At 39.2% G+C, this 22526-nt stretch overlaps 1 protein-coding gene and 1 long non-coding RNA gene across 4 annotated transcripts in view; one reads left to right on the top strand and one right to left on the bottom strand.

The window, feature by feature from the left end:
* Positions 1–21709, top strand: part of LOC137974265 (uncharacterized) — a 40990-nt gene extending 19281 nt beyond the window's left edge. The window contains exon 3 of the long non-coding RNA XR_011117408.1: positions 21580–21709. This is a non-coding gene — a long non-coding RNA (uncharacterized lncRNA). The remainder of the gene's footprint in view (positions 1–21579) is intronic.
* Positions 2643–21740, bottom strand: LOC137974264 (uncharacterized). 3 transcript variants are annotated; one of them, XM_068821141.1, is made up of 3 exons: positions 5811–5968; positions 5592–5644; positions 2643–4758 (listed from the first exon to the last, which is right to left on the bottom strand). In XM_068821141.1, the coding sequence occupies exon 3, from the start codon at positions 4755–4757 to the stop codon at positions 3711–3713; it is 1047 nt and encodes a 348-aa protein (XP_068677242.1). In that variant the 5' UTR covers position 4758; positions 5592–5644; positions 5811–5968; the 3' UTR covers positions 2643–3710. The 3 variants fall into 3 exon arrangements, with proteins under 3 accessions (XP_068677242.1, XP_068677244.1, XP_068677243.1); XM_068821142.1 differs by lacking the exon at positions 5811–5968 and adding an exon at positions 21601–21740 and having other exon boundaries at positions 2929–4758; XM_068821143.1 differs by lacking the exons at positions 5592–5644; positions 5811–5968 and adding an exon at positions 4834–4954 and having other exon boundaries at positions 2757–4758.
* Positions 21741–22526: the final 786 nt, after the last annotated feature.

The raw sequence follows: 22526 nt of genomic DNA, 5'->3' as shown, positions 1-22526 counted from the left end.
TCCCGGGCCTCAAGCCAGGAATGAGCCGGCCTGAGCTTATCATGTTTTTTTACACCACATGCCATTAACCAGTATTGTTATTATTTTATTATTATGGCAGAACGAACGTCTGGATGCCCAGATTAAGGAGTATAGCTTTGACTGGGCGGGGAGTCGTAAAAACAACCGCCGCATCGCGACTAAAATCTGCTATCACATTTAAAACATTACAATACCATATAAATGTCTTAAAATATCATTGATCAAATGATGTTCAAATAAAGTATGTCTGTTAAAATCAATCGGAGTGTTCAGTTAAAAAGTCTACCCGCTCAGTTTAAATATCCTTGCAATATGCAACGAGCTTGTCAAGGTGGCCTTCTTCATCTGTAGCGTAATGGTTTCACTCTTGTCCCCCGCCAGATCTTTAATATTCTGCTCCACCTCTCTTGAGAAACCTCCGAGGAGATCCATAATGATGTTGTTTTGAATGATCTTGTATTCAGGGTATGCGTTTATGAGCTCTAATCGCAGCTGACTGTACTTAAATTTTGGTCTTCTCAATATCCTTTGCCTCTCTGTTTTCCAACCATGGGCAGCTCATTTCGATAAACTATAACTTCCTTGTTGGTTTTGTCAATGATCGTAATATCCATCCTGTTAGCTTTCACCTGCGTTGTGTCTGTATACAAGGAAACATCTTAGCAAGTTCAAAGTTCTCGCGCCACTTTTTCAACCAAACAGATGTGAAACCAAAACCAATCGTGGCTCGCGCGTGCACATTTTCCCACGCTTTGTGTCGGCTACGTGTAATTACTTCGAGTATTGATTGGTTTACTGGGTTGTCTCCGTCGTTTTTGATTGGCCAAAGTAATTACTTTGGTTTTGGTTTTACGACGCTCGATTGAAACTCGCTCTAGGTTGATCAAGGCCCCGCAATGCTCCCTCGTCAGCCTTTGCTTTATTGTATTGAAGTTTAAACGCTTTTCTACCGAGTTTATTTTTCCCCCAGTCATAAACTGAATTAGTCTTAATCGATGCATATCTCATTTGTTAAATGCCCATTTGGAACTTAAATTCTTACGTTTGACTTACTCTAAGCATTTCATCAATATGAACCCCCAATAACTTAGTAGAAGGTTTATGTTCAATTGGCCAATCAACCATCTTTAAATTCATGAATTTAGCTTTTGTCAAGTTTTGCCGAGAACCAATAGTCAAATAACTAGTTTTGGAGGTATTGCAACTTAATTTGTTTGTCTGAAGCCAATCATCTACTGCAGCTAAATCACTATTTAAGGAACATTCAATTGTGGATATATCTTCATGAGCCATAGTTATGTACGTATCATCGGCAAACATACCAGGTTTTGTATGTTGGAGACATTTTGGGAAATCGTTTACATAAATTATAAACAAAAATGACCCAAGTATTCCCTGGGGAATGCCACATGATACATATTGTTCTGTGGATAAGACTCCATTTACGTAAGATCTTTGTGTTCTATCAATCAAATATGATTTAAGCAACTGAAGAGCATTGCCATTGACACCGTAACAAGAAAGTTTACGCAGTAAGATGTTATGATCTACAGTGTCAAAGGCTTTCTTTAAATCTAGAAAGACACTACCATTAAGTTTACCAGAATCCATATTGGTAAGCGAAAGCTTTACTGCACTTATCAAAGCCGTCTGTTGTGAGCTAATCCAAACCCCTGCGAACTTGTGTAATCCCGGGATTATACCACACCTAGAAAAGGCTAATGCTTTAAGAATAAACTGCTTCTGTCGATTTTTCCTGTCATGCGAGTTTGCCTTCCAGAAAAGATTTCAAAAGGAGTGTTTTCCGGCCACCTAATCAACTGATACATCGCCCAGGTATCGCCCAGGTATCGATGCTTGAAGGTTTCTGCGATCGATACTACGTATTTGAGACTTCATACTTATATTGCTTTTTGTTCATTTCACTTTAGCTTGCTAGACACACAGTCTAAGCACCATGCGCGTGCCAGCCGACTGACTTTCAAGAGGTGACACTATAACACGGCGCCGGCAAACGTATGTTAATAAGGTGATATCGATTGCATTGCTTTCGAAGGAGGGCTTTAGTGAAAGAACGGCGGAAAGAGCGATGCGTCTGTTTGGAACCGAAAGAGTGTTTTACATAGCTGAAGATAGCCGTAATGGTTTTTCTATTCAGTATTAAATTCTTTGATTGTGGTAATTTATTTATGAACATCCATTGAATTGTAATTAACCAACTTCTCTTGTTAATGGGGGCTCGATTAAGTAATAACATCCGTGAAATTCAATTTTGCGTTTAGAATTGTACTCATCTACGTGGGAAGTTGTTTGATATTTGCAAACGATATTACCTTGAACCATATCGTTGTTTTTGAACGACGGCTGATTAAATTTGCTTCTTCGGTAGCTTAATTCAGTCTTTACGAGAAATCCGTATTTATAGCGAGGTACATTTTCAGGGATGAGCAGTCGAATTTTTTTCGTCTGTAGCCGACAGAAGAAAGGCTGAACTGTGACCGCCACAGAAAAATGGACATTGGTAACATTTTAGAGCGGAAACGCAAACATTTAAGTATTGGGAAGAACCTTTAAGCAGAGTTTTCCACGTTGCCGCAGGTTTATCAATAGATCAAGGCTGCACAATGTGGCTTTTTTACAGGGTTTAAAATCATGCAAGTGTGACAAGTCGTATTAACGTTCTGTCCTATGATGCCATCGCTAATTTATATGCTGTACAAGGTGTTTCTGGCTTTTGAGTCTGTGAGTGAAGTCCTTAACCATTCGGATGAAACCTACCGAGTAGTTTTCTCTCGCCACCATTTATTATTCTATGTACGGTAGTCGGTTTAATTAAGGTCCTTGCCTGCGCAGGTAACGTCTGATGTGACACAACTCATTTCCAATTGACAAACGGCCATAAATCTCGATTTGAGCTTTTGTCTTTATTTAATTCTTCAGAAATCTTTCACAATGAAATTACCTTTGTTTAAGTAACAATGTCTGACTGTGAAAAGTGTAGGTACCCAACAAAGATACTACCTTTAATTTATTGAGTAATTCCATCGTTAGCGTTGTTTTTAAGTGAAGCCTAGAAAGGTATGATTTCTCAGTAATTTATGCAATGTTACTCAGATAGTTATCTTTTCGGCGTAAAATAATCTTATCTCCTTCGGAAACAATTTTTTATCCGGTTTTCTCATCAGGAAGAGCAATATTACTCCTGTGTGTAACTGCTGTCATTCCACTGTGAATCATAGAACTATTTCTTATATACAAAATATTCAGAATATTGTCTCTTAACATTATTGCTTAGCTCTATGGCTGCGCGTATGTGAGTATTCCTTTATATGTATTATTCAACTGTTTCGAGAATCTGTTTAAATATGGAAGCTGTCGCCTCAAGTAAATATTCCTTAATCATGTAAAAAAAAAACATTTTGTTTACAACTTTTAAATGTGTATAGTCTATGCTACATTGGTTGCCGTATTGATCCATCACTCGTGATTTATGAAGCATCTCTTTAAGGCCTTGGACTCTTGCGAAGACGTTTCGAGGCGTACGAATTGTTTCTTTAAACGTGCGCTTTGCGCTAGTTCGAGCTAATTTTGAATTTTACTGCGACGCGATCTGTTTTTTTCCAATGAGTGTAAGGTGTAATCGATGATCACGTCTCTGTTGCGTAGATAATTTTGATTATAGGGAATCGTTACTCTCCTTTCGAAGGATCTTCCAATCCACAATCCTTGCAAGCGCATTCTTTGACAACAGAGACTTTCTTTACCACATGGTCAGGGGTTTGTCCGGGACATTCCAGTCGAACTTCATATGTTTCCATTCTTGACGGAGCGCAGTAAGAACGAGATACAAATCGTTTGGGAATGTAAAACGAATTGCACTGTCCATAGCACATGTTGTTATCGATACTCACGCTGTTACAACCCCGGTGTCTTATTGTTTCTTTGAACTGATAAGCTTTGCACACGTCTGGTTTTAAATCAATATGACCAAGATTTATGAGAGACATGCCTTTATGTAGGGGCAAATCGTCGAGAACAACCACATGCGGGGATAAAACAGAGTTTAGTCGATGTTGGTTGACCGTGGATTGGACTTGTGGATTCGGAGGATTATTATGTTCGTCTTGAATGCCCAGCTCTCGATCATCCAGTTTCAGTGGTAGTTGAATCGGGTTTCTATTTGGCTTGGTTTTAAGCAATAGGTCTTGATTGGCTGTTTGCCTTGAATCCCTCAGTTGCATGAATGCTTGTTTGCCAAAACTAGCACCTGGTGGGAAGTCATTTTTCTTCTGCATTCTCCCTGCTCTAAAATCGATGTCGCTGGTCTTACCTTGCGGTACATCTACAAGGTTATTCATTTCTGACGGGGGATTTGTAGTAGCAATTTGACTTGAGTCCCTCAGTTGCATGAATGCTTGTTTGCCAAAACTAGCACCTGGTGGCAAGTCATTTTTCTTCTGCATTCTCCCTGCTCTAAAATCGATGTCGTTGGTCTTAACTTGCGATAAATCTACAAGGTTATTCAGTTCTGACGGAGGATTTGTAGTAGCAATTTCATTTTCTTCTTTAATGGAAAGTCCCTTTCTCATCTGTATATCTTTTTCGGCTGGTAACGCCACGGACTCGCTCTTCTTAAAAGCTGACAATAGAAGAACGGGGGACGAAGAAATACATCGTTGATCCGTTAAAATCAGGAAGACAAGCAACCAGCAAGAGTTGAAGCCCAAAACTCCCATTCTAAACAAAACAAACATAAGAAAGAATTAAAGTTGAGCTAATTTACCACAAAGTATTTATCTTAATTTCTCTTACATTTTTCTGCATCCAAATCAAACCAGCAGGCTGGGAAAGTAAACAATTTAAACTAGTGATGAATTTGCGCGCGCTCCTTATATAGTACCGCTCGCAATAATATTCTGACGAGACGAGAGAATTTCCAACACGCGTAAAAATATTCAGTAGAAACCACTAAATTTACGTAGAATCTTCACGATGATATTATATTGGTAATATAAACTTTTTGGCGCGGCACTTGACACGCAAATTTGAAACAGTATTTTTTTGCTCCCAGAAAATTTATTTGTTGTCTTGTCTATTTTTATCATCATTGTAATGTTTCCGCGTTGTGGCTTTAATGGCATTAGTAGTCACACAGAGTGTGGCTCGCAGCGATGTGCAGTTTGTTGTTCCCACTTTGACCGTCAGGCTCGTTTCATGATAACATCACAGAGCCCATCAAATAGGCGCGCGTAAGGAATTCGAGTCCCTATTTGTTTGTAGCCTATTTGGTTGTTTTGAATACGTTATATTACCCTTGCGTCGATTCCTGGATTAATGAATATGTCAGCTAAAGGACTGATACAACAATGAGTCCAGTGGTTTAACGAATAGCGACAAATCCAACACTGGTGGTGTCACTCAGCTTTCAAATCTCTTTTGGGCAATTTGTCTTATCAACTTATCATTTAGGTTAATAACAAAGTGAGAATGGCTTTGTATCGTAATCACCATTTCCGCAACTAACCCACATACAACAGCAAACGAAACCTAAAAAAAGTCAAACTTCTTACCTCTTAGGCTCGATAATGAATAGATTGCTCTCTCTTGAATCTTAGACTACTTTCTACGAAAAAGAAAGAGAAAATATTTAAAATTCATTCAACAACGAAGTGGGGGTAATGATTGCGTTCTTTGCAAAGTGCTCACGAAACTGCCTCCTAAGTTTCGGGATTAAGGGGTCTAAATTATAGCGTATAGCTTCAATGGCTAGTTTTCAAAGTCAGACTTACCGACTGATAAAAGAGAAACGTTATTCGTCTGAGGACTCTAAGTACTAGACGACCTAAGGAGCACGGAAGTCTTTCGTGCTGTTTGTTAGTCCGATAGGCACAAGATAAAATTGGAGTACTGTACCGAATCAGCTCGTTTCACAACTAAGCTCCTCTGGTGAGCTTTACGGTTTATATTGCTTTTCGTCTCCGGCTAACGCCTCTTTATTAGGCAAACAACATGTAATTATGACAATTACGACACCTATTTCATTGTTTTCCATTGTTTGGCAAAACTGCTTAGGGACGAATTGTCTGTGAAGTCAAAGGGTGAGACATCGAAGCTTAAATATCGATACTTCGCTTAGGGTTGGCTTAAGAAAAGTGGCGCCAGTATACCTTATCTGCGGTGAATAGTCTAAATTGCTTGCTATGCCGATTGTTACTCTGGTATTGTTACCTTCGTCAACTGGAAGCTCTTAAATGGAATTTAGCAAACAAAGGAGAGGGGGGTTTAAACTTGAATGCTTTTATTAATTTTCAACGTCTTGTAGAAATATTTTCTTGCGCAACTCATACAAATCCTGTCAAAACCAAGACTGTTGTAATGGTGAACATTTAATGATCGCTTGATTTATCATTTTTTCACTGGCACCAGTAAACATACAAAAACTGTCACTGGATTAACTATTGTTGGAAGGTCCTGGCCAGTGGCCGTAATTTTAGCAAATTCGTTGATAAAAAAGGATTTTTCTGACGCCATAATGCAAACCCGGACGTTGACAAAAATTGGCAATGATGCATTGGGATTGAGTGGTTTAGAATGACGTTTACGGCCAACGGGAAATGGAAAACGACAGGTTCCTGCTTGTCATAAAAGCGTGAAAATTCTCTTATTTTAACTTGTCTCGTTCCTTTGACTCCTGGAGCAAACAGGACAGAAATGAGCTAATATCAAGCAGGGTTCTTACATTTTTGGCAAAACCGTAATTTCACTCCGACATTTTCCCTTTGGCGTAAACGTCATACTTAACCTCTCTAATATAAAAAAAATGTTTGTGAGACTTTAACAATGGCGCCGATGGTCCTGAAGTTACTTTGACGCTTGCGAGTTAAAACAGACCGCGTATAGAGGACCGTCTACGAGCGTGGTATTTCATTTAAAGCTAAGGGAAAACATGGACAAAGCCAGGAATTCAATTAATTAAGGTCATGTCCCGGATTCAATTGCTCGGTAGTCACTATGGCAAACCGATGTTGACATTGGTCTAAAAAGAGCGGCTTGCGTTCGACAAATGTATTTGTTTGAGAGCGCAATATTTAAATTGTAAAGCAAAAATGAAAATAAGATTTTCCCACCAAATTGCGAAGGTCAATGGGCCCATCTCTAAAATCGTGGATAGGGTCTTTGGGATTATGCTCGTCAAACCAAATATTGTGCGTGCGTCACCCATGAAACCGGAGTACTACGCTGAACACTTAGCGGTTGTGTGTTCCCGCCTAGTGTAAACTAGAATGACGCTTGTCACTTTCGTAGGTACGAAGTAAACAAACATTTCAAATTACAGCCCTGTATATTAATTGAAAAGTTATTGCCATTCATATCACCCTGTTGTGAACGCGGTCGCAGTTGCAACATTAAAAAAAAAAAAATGCACTTGTCTACGGAAACATGCAAGTTCCAGAGCTATACTCACTGAAATCGGATGTCAGTTATTTCAGCCTATCGACTTAAGCTTCCGACATTTTGTAAAATGATGAATTGTCAGTAAGCTACATGCATGGACATACGAAAAAACGTTGTGTAGTGTTCCCATAAAGAATCAAGCCCGGCTATGGCCTATCCGTTAAAAACTCGACTAAGTGCTCTGTCCCTAAAAGTGTCTCAGTAGAGGTTTTAGAAGTACTAGTTACGCCATTAAACTTGGCCAGCTCGGTTGTCAATGCTGCCGCTGCTCCTGACGATGATTTATCTTTATTTATACACGATGTGTTTCCGGGGGTCGTTATAGGACTGTATGTTCCAGTGAGTTTAGACGAAAAAATTAATAGATTACTCAGTGACTTTTTGCAAAATGATTAACAGAATAAACCTGTTAACTATGACTATTATACTATTGTTTTTGTATTTGTATGTATACCGTTGGTTTTGTTTCTATCTGTAGTCAGTGTAACTGAAAACAAATCGAGTCGTTTGACATGAGAAAACGACGGTATGAGCTTTATTTTGTGATTCTGTCAGTTCCTCAATTAATTCTGATTTATTAAAAGGTACAACTGACGTCAGTAAACTTAGGACTGGATTATCTCGCCTATTTTTATCTGAATTTCAAAATACGTAAAGCTATTTCACAAACTGAAAAGAAATCTCGTATTTGTTCAACCTGTTATATTTGTAATTGTCTCAGAGAACTACTAGGTTCGAAGGATGCTGATTTCGGATTGAGTCCCATTACGGGTTTCCTTGTTCGAAACCTTAGGGGACAAACGGTAAAGTTATTCAAGCTAGTGGCTTTTTTATCATTTAGAAGAAAGAGAAAATCGAAGACATTCGCGAAATTTGTAAAAAGTGTAAAATATAACATTAATGTTTACTGCAAAATCACGACGTATTGCAGTTTGAAAGGGCTGTACAACTGAACAGGACACAGGATTACGAAACCGGGGATTAGGCGTCCCATGCTTTTTACGTTTTTACAATCGTTGTGTGCTGTGATGGAGGACATTCGAGAGAAACGTAGTTTTAGCAGGCTTTTTTAGTTGCAACTACGTAATTTTGCTTAACATTGCGATGATCTTTTACTTCAGAAGTCAGGTTGTAGTCTCTTAGCTCTCACATAGTTTATGAACCAGAGTTGTGAGCCAAACTCTAGGTTTTATTGTGTTTATTGTATTGATGGAGGACACACGAGAGGAAACGTAGTTTAAGAAGTCTTTTTTCAGTTGCAACTACCTAATTTGCTTTATTAACACTGCGATTATTTTTTGCTTCAGAAGTCAGCTCTCACATAGTTTATGAACGGACTTGCCAGAGTTGTAAGACAAAGTCTAGATTGTATTGTTCTTTTACTTGACTGGAAAGTTTAACCATCACTACAAAGATGCCACACTTCTCGGTTAATCAGTAGACTCTAAGTGTCGTGGTCTTGCCGGGGTTTGAGGCGTACAGTTAGCGGGTGCACAGAGGAAGAATGAACGAATCCAATTGAATTGGCTGATTTTTCATGAGTTGAATCTCTTTTCAATGAGGTGATATTGTTTGCGTCGCTGCTATGAGGCGACTTTGAAAACAAAAGATCAGGACTGATATCCATGACCATGTGCGTTCAACCCAGCTGTTACCTTACAAATTCGTTTTCAGTGTCGTTTGTTTAATCGCGACACGGAAAAAGGTAATGGAAAAAGGGTTTTTTTTCTGACGCACAAAATTAATTTGTCCAGTCTGTATCCCCCCCCTCCCTGACTTATAATGTCTGTATGGCTTCAGCTTAAATTCCCATAAAACGGAGCACTGGCGGAGGGAGGGATGTAATGGGGAGCTGATGGAATTACCAAATGAACGATAGTTAACCTTTGATGTTTGAATTTGACAGCGGGATATTTCTTGAAAGAAGTCTTAAGATACTTGTGTTGATTTCATCCTGATCATGATATTGACCTTACTGATTTGTAGTATCGCAAGCAAGAGACACGGAAAAACGAGATACTGATCTTCGGTGTTTTAGAAATCATGTTCCGGCGTAATATTGTACATCAATTTGATCAACGATTATATGATCCAGCAATTTGCAAAACATGGTTCTCGTGACGTACAAATGACGTTTTGTGAGCTATTTGTAGATTTGGGTGAAAACACAATTTGTCGGTATAGATATATATCGTAATTGATTGAACGTACTTGAGACATTGAAGTGTTCTTGGGGGCATCCATTGATAACTCAGTGACGAATGAAGGCGTTGGTTTCTAGAGCGAACTGTGATGCCACGTTGGTTGGGAGTGTGATACGGAAATCGTCTTGATAAAGGTATTCGCTCCAACGGCCGAAGGGTTAACGCCCGACACGTCAGTTCGCAAATCTGAAGGCGTCGGATAAAATCAACTTTTCGTAGCCATTGATAACTAATATAAACGTTATTATATCTCTGGGTTGATTCATAATAAATTCTCTAATCATGTAACATGCGTTGTGTTAACAATTCACCCTGTCCAATTGTGAGAGCATTTAGGAGTTTAAACTGGAAGTAATGTTTGATCCATCCTTGCTGTCCGTACTAAAGTATGGACGACGTTGAAACATATTCTTTGATGCCAATACTATATCAACTTTGGTTTTCAGTAAAACAACATGTAGGCTAAAACAAGGTCTAAATTGACAAAGAGAGTTTAGATGGACAATAATTATTGGCCTGAACCCCCAGACAAATAATTTCTCTTTATTTATATTTTATAATTTTGCTTTTTTTCTCCGTGAAGGCAAATATATAGCGTGACTTCCTTCCCTGCTAGCTTTCAAGTTTGCGTGCAGGATGTGCGAATTTCGAATCGACCTGAGCCTTGAACGAGGACTTATTAATATTGCAATTGATGACAATGGATTTATTGGTTTGGGAGAGGAAAAAGCATGGACTGCCTTTAACTACATCCGGTCACCATCAGCACCTTAACATTGTCTTCAAGCGATCCTTGTTCGGCGAAGACTAAACAGCTAGTACATAGTCAAACACTTCTTTAAGTTCCAAAATCAATTAAGCTGCATGTCAAGTGACAAGCTTGTAGGTTTGAGCACGGGATCCGATCCGGCCTCATTTGGTAGCAATTGCGATTTTCTGCCTCTTCTAAGGTTTCCGATATGGTGAGGGGTCAGTCTCTAGTTAACTTTGTAGTGAAGTGAAGTGTTTTCATTGGCCAAAACGCTTGAACACGCAACACGCAGTAAACATCAAAATACATGAAACAGCGTCTAGCCGCGAGGGCAGGGTCAAATAGATGACTACAATACTTCTCTTGACAGTGGGTTGAACTGCTGCTTATGGCAACACGATGATCAGTGTGAAAACTTAAAGCAACCTACCCTTGAAGGTTTGGTTTTCTCTCGTGATTCAGGTAATAAATGATTTTAAACAGACCACTTGATGAACTGATTTAGACATTCTTATCGTCATGACTGTGAATGCGCGGGCATTTATTGTTGACATTTCAGTTCTTAGCCACAGTATCAGGATTGCAGATCGGTTGTTTTTTGACAATGTGTCCTGAACCCCTTTTACACACGCACAAAATTGACATGGTATACTAATATTTCGAGTGCCAAGCACACGTCCAGAAATGTTCCCGGCACCCTTTTAATTTCTGGCAAGGGTGCCTAATATGTCTTCTGTTTGTTCTGTTCACACACGAAAAATTTACCGTACCGTGTCGTGCCGCCCGAAAAACGTAGGTACGCTACCGTGATTTCGAAGCGCCGTGCCAGATTTTTGTGCTAGTTTAAAGCTGGCTTAACTAGTCTTTGTTTAATTCGATGGTTGAGAACACGAACAAGTAATGGAAAGGTCACAAGTTGGACACCTAAAGGTATTGGGGTCGCGCTACATTCACGAAAACCCTCACCCTTTTTCTAAGTTCAATGTATCGATTTATTTATTTTGCTAACGAAACAACTCAATCACACTCTTGTCCAAGCTTGGTCTTCAAACCACAATGTTAAATTTGCCGATTATAAGTGAAGGGAATCACTTTCTCTACTCTGCCCATTGCGCGGGCCTGTTTAAAAGCAGCGGAAACGCAATTGACAGTATTGAAATATGCTTGGATTCAAATGATCTTAAACCAGAATATATTGGGCAAATTGAACAGTTGCAGCCATTACATGTGTTTCTGAAGAATCGTTCAACTTTGACTATGACACGGTTTCTTTTCAACGCCTTTTTCTTTCCGTGAATTTTGATGACTCAGGGAGACCCTGTTGAAGAGGGGTGTTATGGCCGAATAGCCTTGCCAAGTGTTAAGGCCAGGGTAACCACTTCCTCGCCAACCTTGAGCCTTGAGCGTTAATTTAGCGAGTGAAACATGTTTCCCGATTAAATCTTTGCTGTTGGTTAATTGATTTTTCCTATAAATTTCGGCATAAGCTAAGCACGAGCACAAACCACCGATCGGTTTTTTTGCCCACCTTGGGAGTGCCGTTTTAAACTCTTTAGTTCAATTTTCAGACGGCCAATCACTCCGTGTCGGTTTTAAGACTCTCCCTCGAGATTTGTTGTTACTTAGTGCTTCTTATTACAGCTACACTATCATAGTTTATTAGGGACGAGATATTTTGTCGTTAAGTGCAATTCGAAAGCGTTTGAACGTGGGTTGGAGGACTGACCAGTTAGACCGACAATCAATTCAAGAAATGCCACGAGCTGATCCGCTAAAGGCAGTATATTCACGGAAATTTGAGTTCGAGATCAATGAGAGCCCAAATCGATTCACTGTGATACCACAAACTTTTAACTAAAACTGAGTTTGCTGATGTCCTTTCGCAATAAGCCGAGTGGCATTTGTAATCTCTTTATAATTAATACCTGGATAGTTACTCATTTTATTTCGAGACTTGTTTGGAATTCTAATTATTGTTTCATATAACATTTGGATGAGATGCTTTTGTTTGGTTACTAGTTAAAAGCATTCCTGAAAACATTCCCGAATTGAACGATACCCAAGTAGTCGTGTGACTGTTAACGGCATCGTTTGCAGCAGAGCCTTAGTGAACAAATTTGAAAGGAAGAGTATATTCAATGAATAGCATATATGTTTTTTTTACAAATTGTCAAAAGCAAAACAAACGAGCACTTTTACCAACAACGGAGATCAGTATTGAATGTACTTTATTGAAATTTGTTTTGTACATATTTATGGCGATGCGAGCCGCGTAAGGTGACAAAATCAATCCGAAATACCCGATAACATGATCTAAGTCCAAGAGCGGCAGCGGCGCTTTATTCCGCATTGCAATTTTTTTTTTTATTCGACTGGCCAGCTTTTCTAGTATTCCTTTGTAGCTTTTTGTCGCTTATTTCTTTCCCACTCGTTACTTCAAGTCAAATGAAAACATAAACAAAGGTGCCCAAAGCATCTCGGTATATAGACAGAGAGTCTTGAAAGAACCGGAGTAGAAGGTGTTGCAATAACTTAACTTTTTAATGACAGTTGCAAATGGTCAGACTTAAAGGGTCGATTATTAAAACATAGTTTAGCCAATGTTTAACAAAACCGCGTTCTAAGCCATTTTCAATATTGCCAACAATCATATCTAAATATTGTCTGCTGCTGATGGTAACAAGAAGGTTTGGATTCCAGACTAGACAGCAATTTATCTACTTAAAATATACCGCTTATAAACATATTTGGAGGTCCACTGATTGTCTTAAGCCGCGGCCTAAGTTAGACTTTGTATAAATAACTGGCCCAAAGTCTTCTCGAGTAAGAACAATTCGATATTCATAACCCTGTAAGACGTGAATGAACCCACACATCGGTTCACAGAGAGTGGGGCACGGAATTTCCGGTAGTAATGCTAGGATCTGCTGTCCTTGGCAATGGTTGCATGCCTATACTCCCCTACACGAGGATGAAAAAAGAGTTGCTTTGAGATTTTGATCCAATATAATATTAGTTTCAAGTTAGTTTTGGAACCTTTCCATTTTTGTGTTCTCAGTGAATAGTTTGCCTGTAGCCAAGCTTTTTTGATCCTACCGATCATTCAGGATGGATTGTTCGTGAAGTGCACACCGGATTATAACAGTTTTTTTCCTTTCTTGTGGGGGCGTGGGCGTGTTGAGTTACCACGTGATAATTTCATTTAATCAGTTTATGCCATTCCTCAATGAGAAATTAGAAAGTTACCAAAAGTAAGATATTCGTGAATGCGTTTGTCCTTCATCGGTAAGGTCACATTTTAGGGGCTACTGAGTCAGTTACCATCTGGGTCAGTTAAAACGTTAGCCTGGCCGAGCTAGCAATATTTTGTTTAACGTGCGAGAGTTGTATTTTTTGGCGAGAACCTGATGACGAGTATTATTGAGGGCTTCGGTCCTTAGTGAATGTCATCGCTCGAATGCCTCGCACGTGCACATTAATCCGCCAGCTGTGATGCCCAATTTTACTTGCACTATGGTTGAGGTGAATTAAGGGGGGAGGGGGAGCGGGAGCGGAACCTACAGTACGAGCCGATCTGTTTTTAGTTGGATTCAACAACTTACACAAAACGCGTCCAAACCAATTTGTTATCTTGGTGCGCGGTGAGTGATTGTGAGGAAGTAAGTTTTCTTGTTCCACTTTAATTCAGTCTGTCTGCACTCGAGAGCGATAAACTTGACATGGGAGTGGAAAAACACCAGACGGTCTCAAAATAGAACGACCTCTCGGTTTCCGGAAAGAAGCTGATTTTCTTTCTTAAGAACATCAATAATGGAGGAATCAGAGAGAATGGCGTTGTGGTGAATGCATATTTAAATTTGGGTTTGACCCAAAAAAAAATCGATGAAACTCGTTTAAATCTTGCCTATTAGCTACAGCTGCATTTCTTTGATCTGTCAAAGCACAAAAATGTTGGAAAAATTGGAAAAAAGTTGTCACGCCTTTTGGCAATCAAACGCCTGCTGTTTGCTCTTAGCCCCAAGAAGGAATCTATGTCTCTATTATAAGCAACAACAAGCGTTGCCTGGTTGAATGAAGGAGAAATTACGCGCGATTCTTTGCTCTTCATTATTCTGTCCCGATAATCCAAGTGCTACTTAGCTTGTGTCAATGCGATAATAGTAAACTGCGGCGATGCAGAAAAGCAAAAAAAAAACCAACCGGATTTCAACACCGTTATTAATTTTCTGTTGTCATTTCAGATTTGTTTGCATTATGGATTACAGGTATTGTTACGCGGTCTTGAGAGATGAAACATATTTTTACCTCTGGTGTTAAGCGGATTTATTTTCAATTTCCGGCTTGTGCTGGGTCTATTCTTTATGCGGCAAAGAAATCCCACAATCACCTAGAGCCCTTAAATTAGATCGCAAATCCTATTAATAAGTGTTGTTTACTAAAGACACACTCTAAGGACTTTCGTAGGAGCTGAGATCTTCATAACTCATTTCGCACATAATAAAAATGTTTTGTTATTGGGTTTAACATGACTCGCAATCTTCTACTTTTACGTTTGACGCATAACGAGAAAAATTTGAGGAATATGCATATTGTCGTGATGTTCATCCATACTATCCCTACCGTTTTTCCCAGGGGTTTTGGGGACCTCCCAGGGGTTTTGGGGAACAAGAGAACATGGCTAATTTGAACTGGGGAACAGGGGAACAATATCAAAATATTTTAGGGAACAGGGGAACAAAAATGATTGAAAACAATTTTAGGGATCAAAAAGTTGGGAACAAGTTTGAAAGTAATTTGGGGAACAAGGGAACACAAGCAAATATTTTAAAGGGAACAAGGACCGCCACCCCCCACCCCCTGGGAGGGCCTCATTAAAGCATTCGAAAACGATGAAAACAACGGTTTTCAAAATTCTCCATCGCTTTTCATGTCGCCGTCTTCAAAAGTCTCCGTTTTGACGGACCTATCCACACTAATGCGTTTCAAACGTTTTCTATTCTTTCGCTTCAAAGTTTTCAAAACTTTTAAAGGGCCTAGGCCACGCAATTTTAGTCAATTTCAGCACTTATCGAGTGGTCATAGAATTAACTAAAATATCAAAATAACTGTTCAAAACTATAGAAGAACTCTAACAAAACACAGGGAAACCAAGAAGGGACATGGATGGACAAAACTGGAGAGGGTTGAAATGGATTGAATTTGGGTAAATTTGAAAAACGTCGGCCCACCTTTTTTCAAATTTATATCAGTCCATATCAAAATGTCATTTACACAGCTGGAAAATCATTTTCAGTTGTTATGTGGCCGTGATTTTGCAAATGAAAGACTCTTGCTCTGCCAATTTACGTTTAGAGCTCATAATTAACAAAAATTAAAAAAAATTACCTAAAATAGCGTGTTCTAGCCCCTTTAAGTATTCGAATGCGGTTGTTCGCAGTAGTAATACTCGAGACGATACTTTGCAAAAATCTTTGTTTTTGTCGGCGTTATCGGGAATTTTAGAGTGAGTAATGGGGGAACGTATAAAAGAGCAAACGTTTTCAAACGTAAGCGTATTGGCACTGATGGAGAATTTAAAAGCTACACGAAAATAGAAGTCAGGTGTATTCATCTAGTACAAAAGAGAGACGTAAGGCTGGAAAGGGACTGGTTTCAAACGTAGAGATAAATTCTAAACACATGTAAAACGGGGAAAAGAGATTGGTTAACAACCTCAAGAAAACAAGCAAGAGTCACCATCGTTCTGCACAGATTACAAGTTTCGAGCTTAAGCTGGGTATGCACCTTTAACGCTAGCTTGGTCATGCGTGCTTCCATCAAAGCACGTACGCCGATCATTCTGATTTTTATGAGAGTGTAAGCCTGCTACGGGACCATATTTCTCTCGGAGTTCATGTAACCTGTAGAAAATTATATGTAGATATTACAACTGATTAACTGGTGACAGGACTTGTTGTCATCTAATCCAGTCTTTCTGTAGGGCCAGTCATGAACTTGGCCTCCCACAACGCCTCCATCAGCCAGATTTCCTAATCTTTTTCCTTGCTTCATTCCTAATCTGGCTTTTTGAAGTAGTTACATCCGTCAATACAAAACTACTGGAAACTTGCCATCGCACTTTTAATATGCTCTCGAACTCTTTTTTTTTTCAAAATAGACAAGGCTGTATTTTAAGGGAAGAGTCACGATTCAGGGGAGGATCTAGTCTAGGGGGAGGATGCAGGGGGTGCGCGCACCCCCTCTCCCCCTTCCCCCCTTCCCTCCCGAGATGACCTCAGGAGTTTCATAAGACTGGCGGGGTATTCTGCAAAAAAAATACGTCACTAGTCTGCTACGCTATTCCGTAGTGGTGCACCTCCTGCTAAGAAATATCCTGGATCCGCGATTTTCGCCACCAGCTTACAGTTTATGTCATTCTTAAAAAAGACAAAGGTGGCAGCATTCCAAGAGAGGGGATTTAAGATAGAATATCAGCGCAGTTGTAAACGCTACTTTGGCAGTAAGGAAATGAATACCTGAAAAATTCGCTCAAACCTGAATTTTTCAATTTTCCAAGCTTTCCTTTCGTCACCGTTAAAAAGTAAAAGTAGCGTTGGTAAATGACATTATCGTCTGTCTTAACTTGCTTCATTCCGCCGGGATCGCCTTTACCGCTTCTTTAAGCCCGCGTACCAGTACTTATATTTTAAAATCAAACTATGTTGTTCACTTGAATAGATAATTTAAATTTGTGTCAAGATAACATGGCGAGATCGCCGGCGCTTTCTAATTTAGGTGCTATTTCTCCCCACCCCCTGTAGTTTCAAATAGAAAGTGTTTTAAAGCATGAAATTCTCCAAGTATTTTTTGTCATATTATGCAGTCTTTTGGAAAAAGCGATCCAATACGAGCTTTTCATAATAAGCGGATTATAATTTCATGAGTGAAGTTTTTGGGAAGTTTTTCGCAACACCAGGGTTATTGCTTCAACCTGATCACGAGAGACAAGGCAATGAACTGGACAAATTAAAAGTGGTACAATTAAGTACAACGGTCTAGCCCTCATTCAGAGCGGGGAAATGCCAGGTTCCTTCTCATTGGTTGAAAAAAGCGCGATTTTTTGGCCTTTCATCACGCAGAGAACTAAAAAAGGAAAGCAATCGACAAATCAACTGAAAACTTTTCCTTGTGATAGAATATTATTGTTGGATAGCGTAAATCTGATTATCGTAAAGCCACGAATTGGTATTGGAGAGCAAATTGACCTAGATGGCCTGACAAGACCGCAAACAAAGTTTATCACGAACTTTTCAACCCGAAACAAAGGGGCTTTCATCACTCGTACTCGAGGAGTTAAGGGTTTTTTTATCGTATCCACTTAGCTTGGAGTTAGTGTAGACCATACATAAGCAAATCTTTCTGCGGTATAGATTGTTAGAATTTCTGGCAAGGCGTGGGGAAAAATTCAAAATCTGGTACCAATTGGATTGATATGGTTAATTAGATACCTGAAAGAGCTTTAAAGATGGTTTTTCGAGCGTTTAACACTTTCTAGGGCGAGCACTTTCTGGTGTGAAAGCTAAGCTACAAAGTTATCTAAACGATACCTCATGCACAAGTTTCGATAAATTGAAGTGCCATCGAGTTTTCCTCAGGATTCCCATGCATGCAATCACAAGCGTCAAAGCAAATTGGCATTTTTAAAAACAACAGGGAGAAGATTTCATGACTAAAAAAACTAATAGCCCGCACTTGCAGAACAAGCTTCCTCTATTTCTATTAAAATGGTTATGTTTCTTTTCAGTTCCATTTTCTCCTAACATTATTTGATCGCGTTGAGTTTGGACGCCGCAGGGGAGTTTGTATGTTTGTATGTTTGCCGGTTTATTTCCTTTACTTTCGCAACCAAACAATCGCCAATGCAGTCGCCCTATTTTAATAATTTGGCCTCTAGATGACTGAGCTACCTAGAACAGATGTTTGGGAGTTAATCACTAGGTACAAAAAGTCGGAAAGACCAATTTCTTTCAAACCCAATCGCATCCGTGTGATCAGTCAAAATGGGCACGTTTGTAATGTCAAGATCAATGTTAAGACTACCTTTCTAAGAACTAATTTTGTTATTTTACTTTTGAAAGAAAATCAGATCGGTTATATAGCTCTACACAGTTCATCTTTCGCTTTTTCAATTTGCTCATTTTATGATTATTTTTCAATGTCAATTTTGGCCTGGTTACTTAAAGTGCCCCTGTGACCAAAAAATCAATTCATATTTTTCTTTGGATTTCAAAACTATGTTAACAAAACACTAAGTGACCCACGTTTTAAGCCTTGATTTCAAAAAGACACCTCTTTATTTTAACTGCAATTGTCCTATTTAATGGTCCGCCATTACTAACATTATGTTCTTGAGAGAGCTGGATCGAGGAGAAAATGACGTCAAAGGCTCACTAGTTTAAGAATGCAATACGTGTGTACGCCGCAGAATTAATATGCAGCACGGGGGTTTTGGGCTTTCAGACTTTCAAACTCACGCTTTGCATATACAATAAGCTGCGTTCACACGCTGACATTTTAAGCTAGTGAGCCTCTGACGTCACTTTTCCCTGGATCCAACCCTCTGAGGTCCAATCGGTCTGTTTTGAACTTGAGTAATGGCGGACCGTGAAATCCAAAACTTACACTCAAAGTAAACGGCCTTTGAATAAAAATCAAAGCTCAAAATTTTGCCAGTCAGGTGTTAAGCAAACACCCTTTCAAAATCTGAAGGAAAAAAGGAAGTGGTTTTTTTGATCTCAGGGGCACTTTAAATTGACCAAGAACGTTATGAAAAAGTTTTTTGCATTGCGACTTATAAAGACGGCCTTTCTAGCTTCTCGGTCCACAGTTTATGAAGGGTGGAATAAAGTTGGTTAGTTTCAAAGTCTTAAGTGATTGTTTTTGTTGGTTTTGGATCAGTATAATTCTGTAAAATAATGAGAACCTTAAGTAAGACAATGCAAACAAACGGGGAATTATTGACATTCTACACCTACAAAGATTTTCAAGGACCAAATAACAACATTTTATCGGACCAAATTCCTTGCCAGTCTTGGCGGTATCTATATAACTTACCTAGGGCCTCTTCCACTAACCCTGGCAGCTGAAGAAAACCCAAAGTTATCTTTAAATTGATCACTAAGACCTCGCAAAATCAAAGTTGCAAACTACCTTTGAGCTATTCGGTACCGCAAACGGAATGTGACGTACTAAATGTGACTACCTCAAATTCTTACTTCGACTTGAAGGCGCGGTTAAGCTATTTACCATTCTTCTTTCGAATGGAAACGGATCGTGACTTCAATATTTAAGTTGACTATTTCAGATACTTTGTATTATACTGAGAAATCGGTATCATGTGTCATCACTAACTCATTATTTTCTTATTGCAAAATCTGATTGCTGAAGGACTAGGTCGTTTTTCGCATCAACAACAGTCCCCGCTTGTGATGACTAAGATGACTATTGCGCAATAGTTTTCGCAATGGCCGCTATGTTCGAAGGCTACGGAAATGACAAAGAAAATGTAATTGCTCTGGTAAACACCAGACTGGTTACTTAATTGATACCAAAACAACTACTGTAAGACTTCATAGTCTGATGATAAGTCATGCGATTCTCCGTCTAACTATATACATTCCGTTCATTGCAAAAATGCTTGTGCGTCTTTCAGCATAAATAAATGAACATGGGTAATTACCTCTTTTGCTCTTTCGCTTGTGATTACTATAGCATTCAACGTCCGAGCAAGGTCGTAAATAATTATTTCATTGCAGTTTAAACCAAAAAAGATCAGAAGGTGCGTGACGATGCCCCTTTGACTATGCTTTGAGAGTTCTGTCTAAAAACACATTTGAGGACGAATTGAAAGATCTCATTGCGGGTGTTCTGCCTTAGAAAAAGCCTGATTTAAGTTGTTTTTGTGATCTTTTAAAAAACTAAAACATGTTTACTTTGACGTAAAATTCCAGTGTAGCCTTCCCAATTAATTGCAGTCCCATGAAGACTTCTAAGCTTTAGCTCATTTCATCTATAATATGGTACACACGCGCACTGCAATCGACGTTGCGTCAGTTCTTTGTGGTTAATTTTGATGTACCGTAGAGTGTCTGGGTTGTGGACCGTTCGTGTCTTCCCCACCCGATTACAGACTTTTCCAATTTCTTGGCATAAACATGGTTGGAATTTCTGAGGATTGACGAATTGTATTTTGTATGAAAGTGGGGAGTTTAAGCAAAGGCTACTGCTACGGCTACGGAAACGCCACAAAGCAAGAATATTATTGGTTAAAAAAGAAAAAAAATACTCGTACTGCACGTGCACCACGAATTTCCGTGCATTTCTTTGCCGTTCTCCACAAAACCACTACGTGAAATCACCAAATTTTAGGTTTTGACGACAACGTGAATGTAACAATGAACCATTCATTCTCTGTTTTGACTTCTGTTTTGTATTGTATACCAGGTGAACAAGATGGAATAATTGCGAAATACTTGGGGTAGCGCTAAGTTATATTTTTGGCTGACGTTTTTGTTTCCGCAGCTGTCGTCTGCTTAAACTTCCTAGAATCTTTCGTGAGAAAAACGTTGAAATGTTTGTGCACTATCCATACTGTGGAGGCTAAATATATCCTTGAGAGAGATCAGAATGCCTGTTTTGTTTAAGGCACGCGCCGCGTTCATAACTGGACTTAAACTAAAATCCAAACGATTCCGGAAAAAATTAAGGTTTTAGTGCCCAAAATAATTCAAGGAAAAGACCTTTTTCCAAAGTCAACAAAATGAGAAGGCAGCCAATTATCAAGTAATTGTACCTCGATCTTGAGCACTCAAACTAAACTAACCGCACATTCTCGTTAAGAAAATTTGTTGATTTACTACTTCCGAAATTAATCGAACTATCTTATGGACCTTTTTGTGAGAGGCGAGAGAAAGGATTGACACGTCAATAGATCGTCAATAGCTTGATGTTAAACATCAATATGGTAGACCCTTTGCGTTCGAAGATCTCCCGTTTTAGGTGTTAATTAATAATATACATGGGGTAAGAATGGGGTAAGAAATAAAATCATCATTCTCGAATTACCTTTTCATCCAACGACTTTCCTTTAACTTTTTCTCGTTCTACTAGTTTTGCAAAAGAACAACTTACCCGAATTAGAGGCAATGACAAGTCTTGCTCGCACAGCGGTTCAGCTTGTTTCTCTAAGACTTGCGTCTCCGGTGGCCTCTTGCAAAGAGTTAAATTGCTAGTCCAACCGCGAGCTTTTATTCAAATCAACGCCACATCTGCAGGCAGCTGGTCGTCTCAACAGCGACCGCGTGATTTGGGACAGCAGACAGGACGTCGCCGGATCACAGCAAGATCAGGAAAGATTCAAGGGTACAAAGTATGATCTTCGTGACAAAAGCAACTTGTCTCCTGGTCTAGTAAAAACATCCATCGAGATAAAACAATAGCATCTATATAAACATTTAGCAGTTATAATCCTTAAGCGATAAGAATCACGTCAGGTCGCTGAAACCCAACTCCTTGAATGCGACACAGCTGGGATAAGCAAGAAAGGAAATTCAGCTTTGAGGCTTTGCAGTTATTCCGCTCCAGGGCGTTATTATACCTGTCGAACTCACCCCCCTTAATCCGTTAAGAAAGTGATACCCTTCTTTGCACTTAATCAAACTTTCAACTGCGATCGTAAAACACCTTTTTTAATTTATCAGCGTAAAGTCTCTCCTCATAGGAGTCTTAAACGATAGTAGATTTCAGAATGCTTTACAAGGTGGCCTTACGGAAACTCTTCTAACTTTACCATTCAAGGAATGGGTATTCTCGATGGTCCGCTGCTCGCTGCGAACTTTTCACGGAAGGGAATTTAGACAGTACGGCTCCAGACTTTTCAATAAAAAAATAAAAGAATTTTAGGGGATGATATGTTGTCTTAGGCCTTAAAGCTTTTAGCCCCATTCAAGACTCAAAAGCGAGAGTTATTGTAATTTCTATAATTAGTGGTCTTTGCTGAGGTACAACAGTCTGCAAAACGCATTTGTCCGACTTTGCCTCGCTTATACGATTACATA

Source organism: Montipora foliosa, chromosome 10, assembly GCF_036669935.1.
Source record: "Montipora foliosa isolate CH-2021 chromosome 10, ASM3666993v2, whole genome shotgun sequence".
NCBI classification, from domain to species: Eukaryota; Metazoa; Cnidaria; class Anthozoa; order Scleractinia; family Acroporidae; genus Montipora; species Montipora foliosa.
The sequence above is the reverse complement of the archived record's forward strand: the minus strand, read 5'-3'. Positions and strand labels throughout refer to the sequence as shown.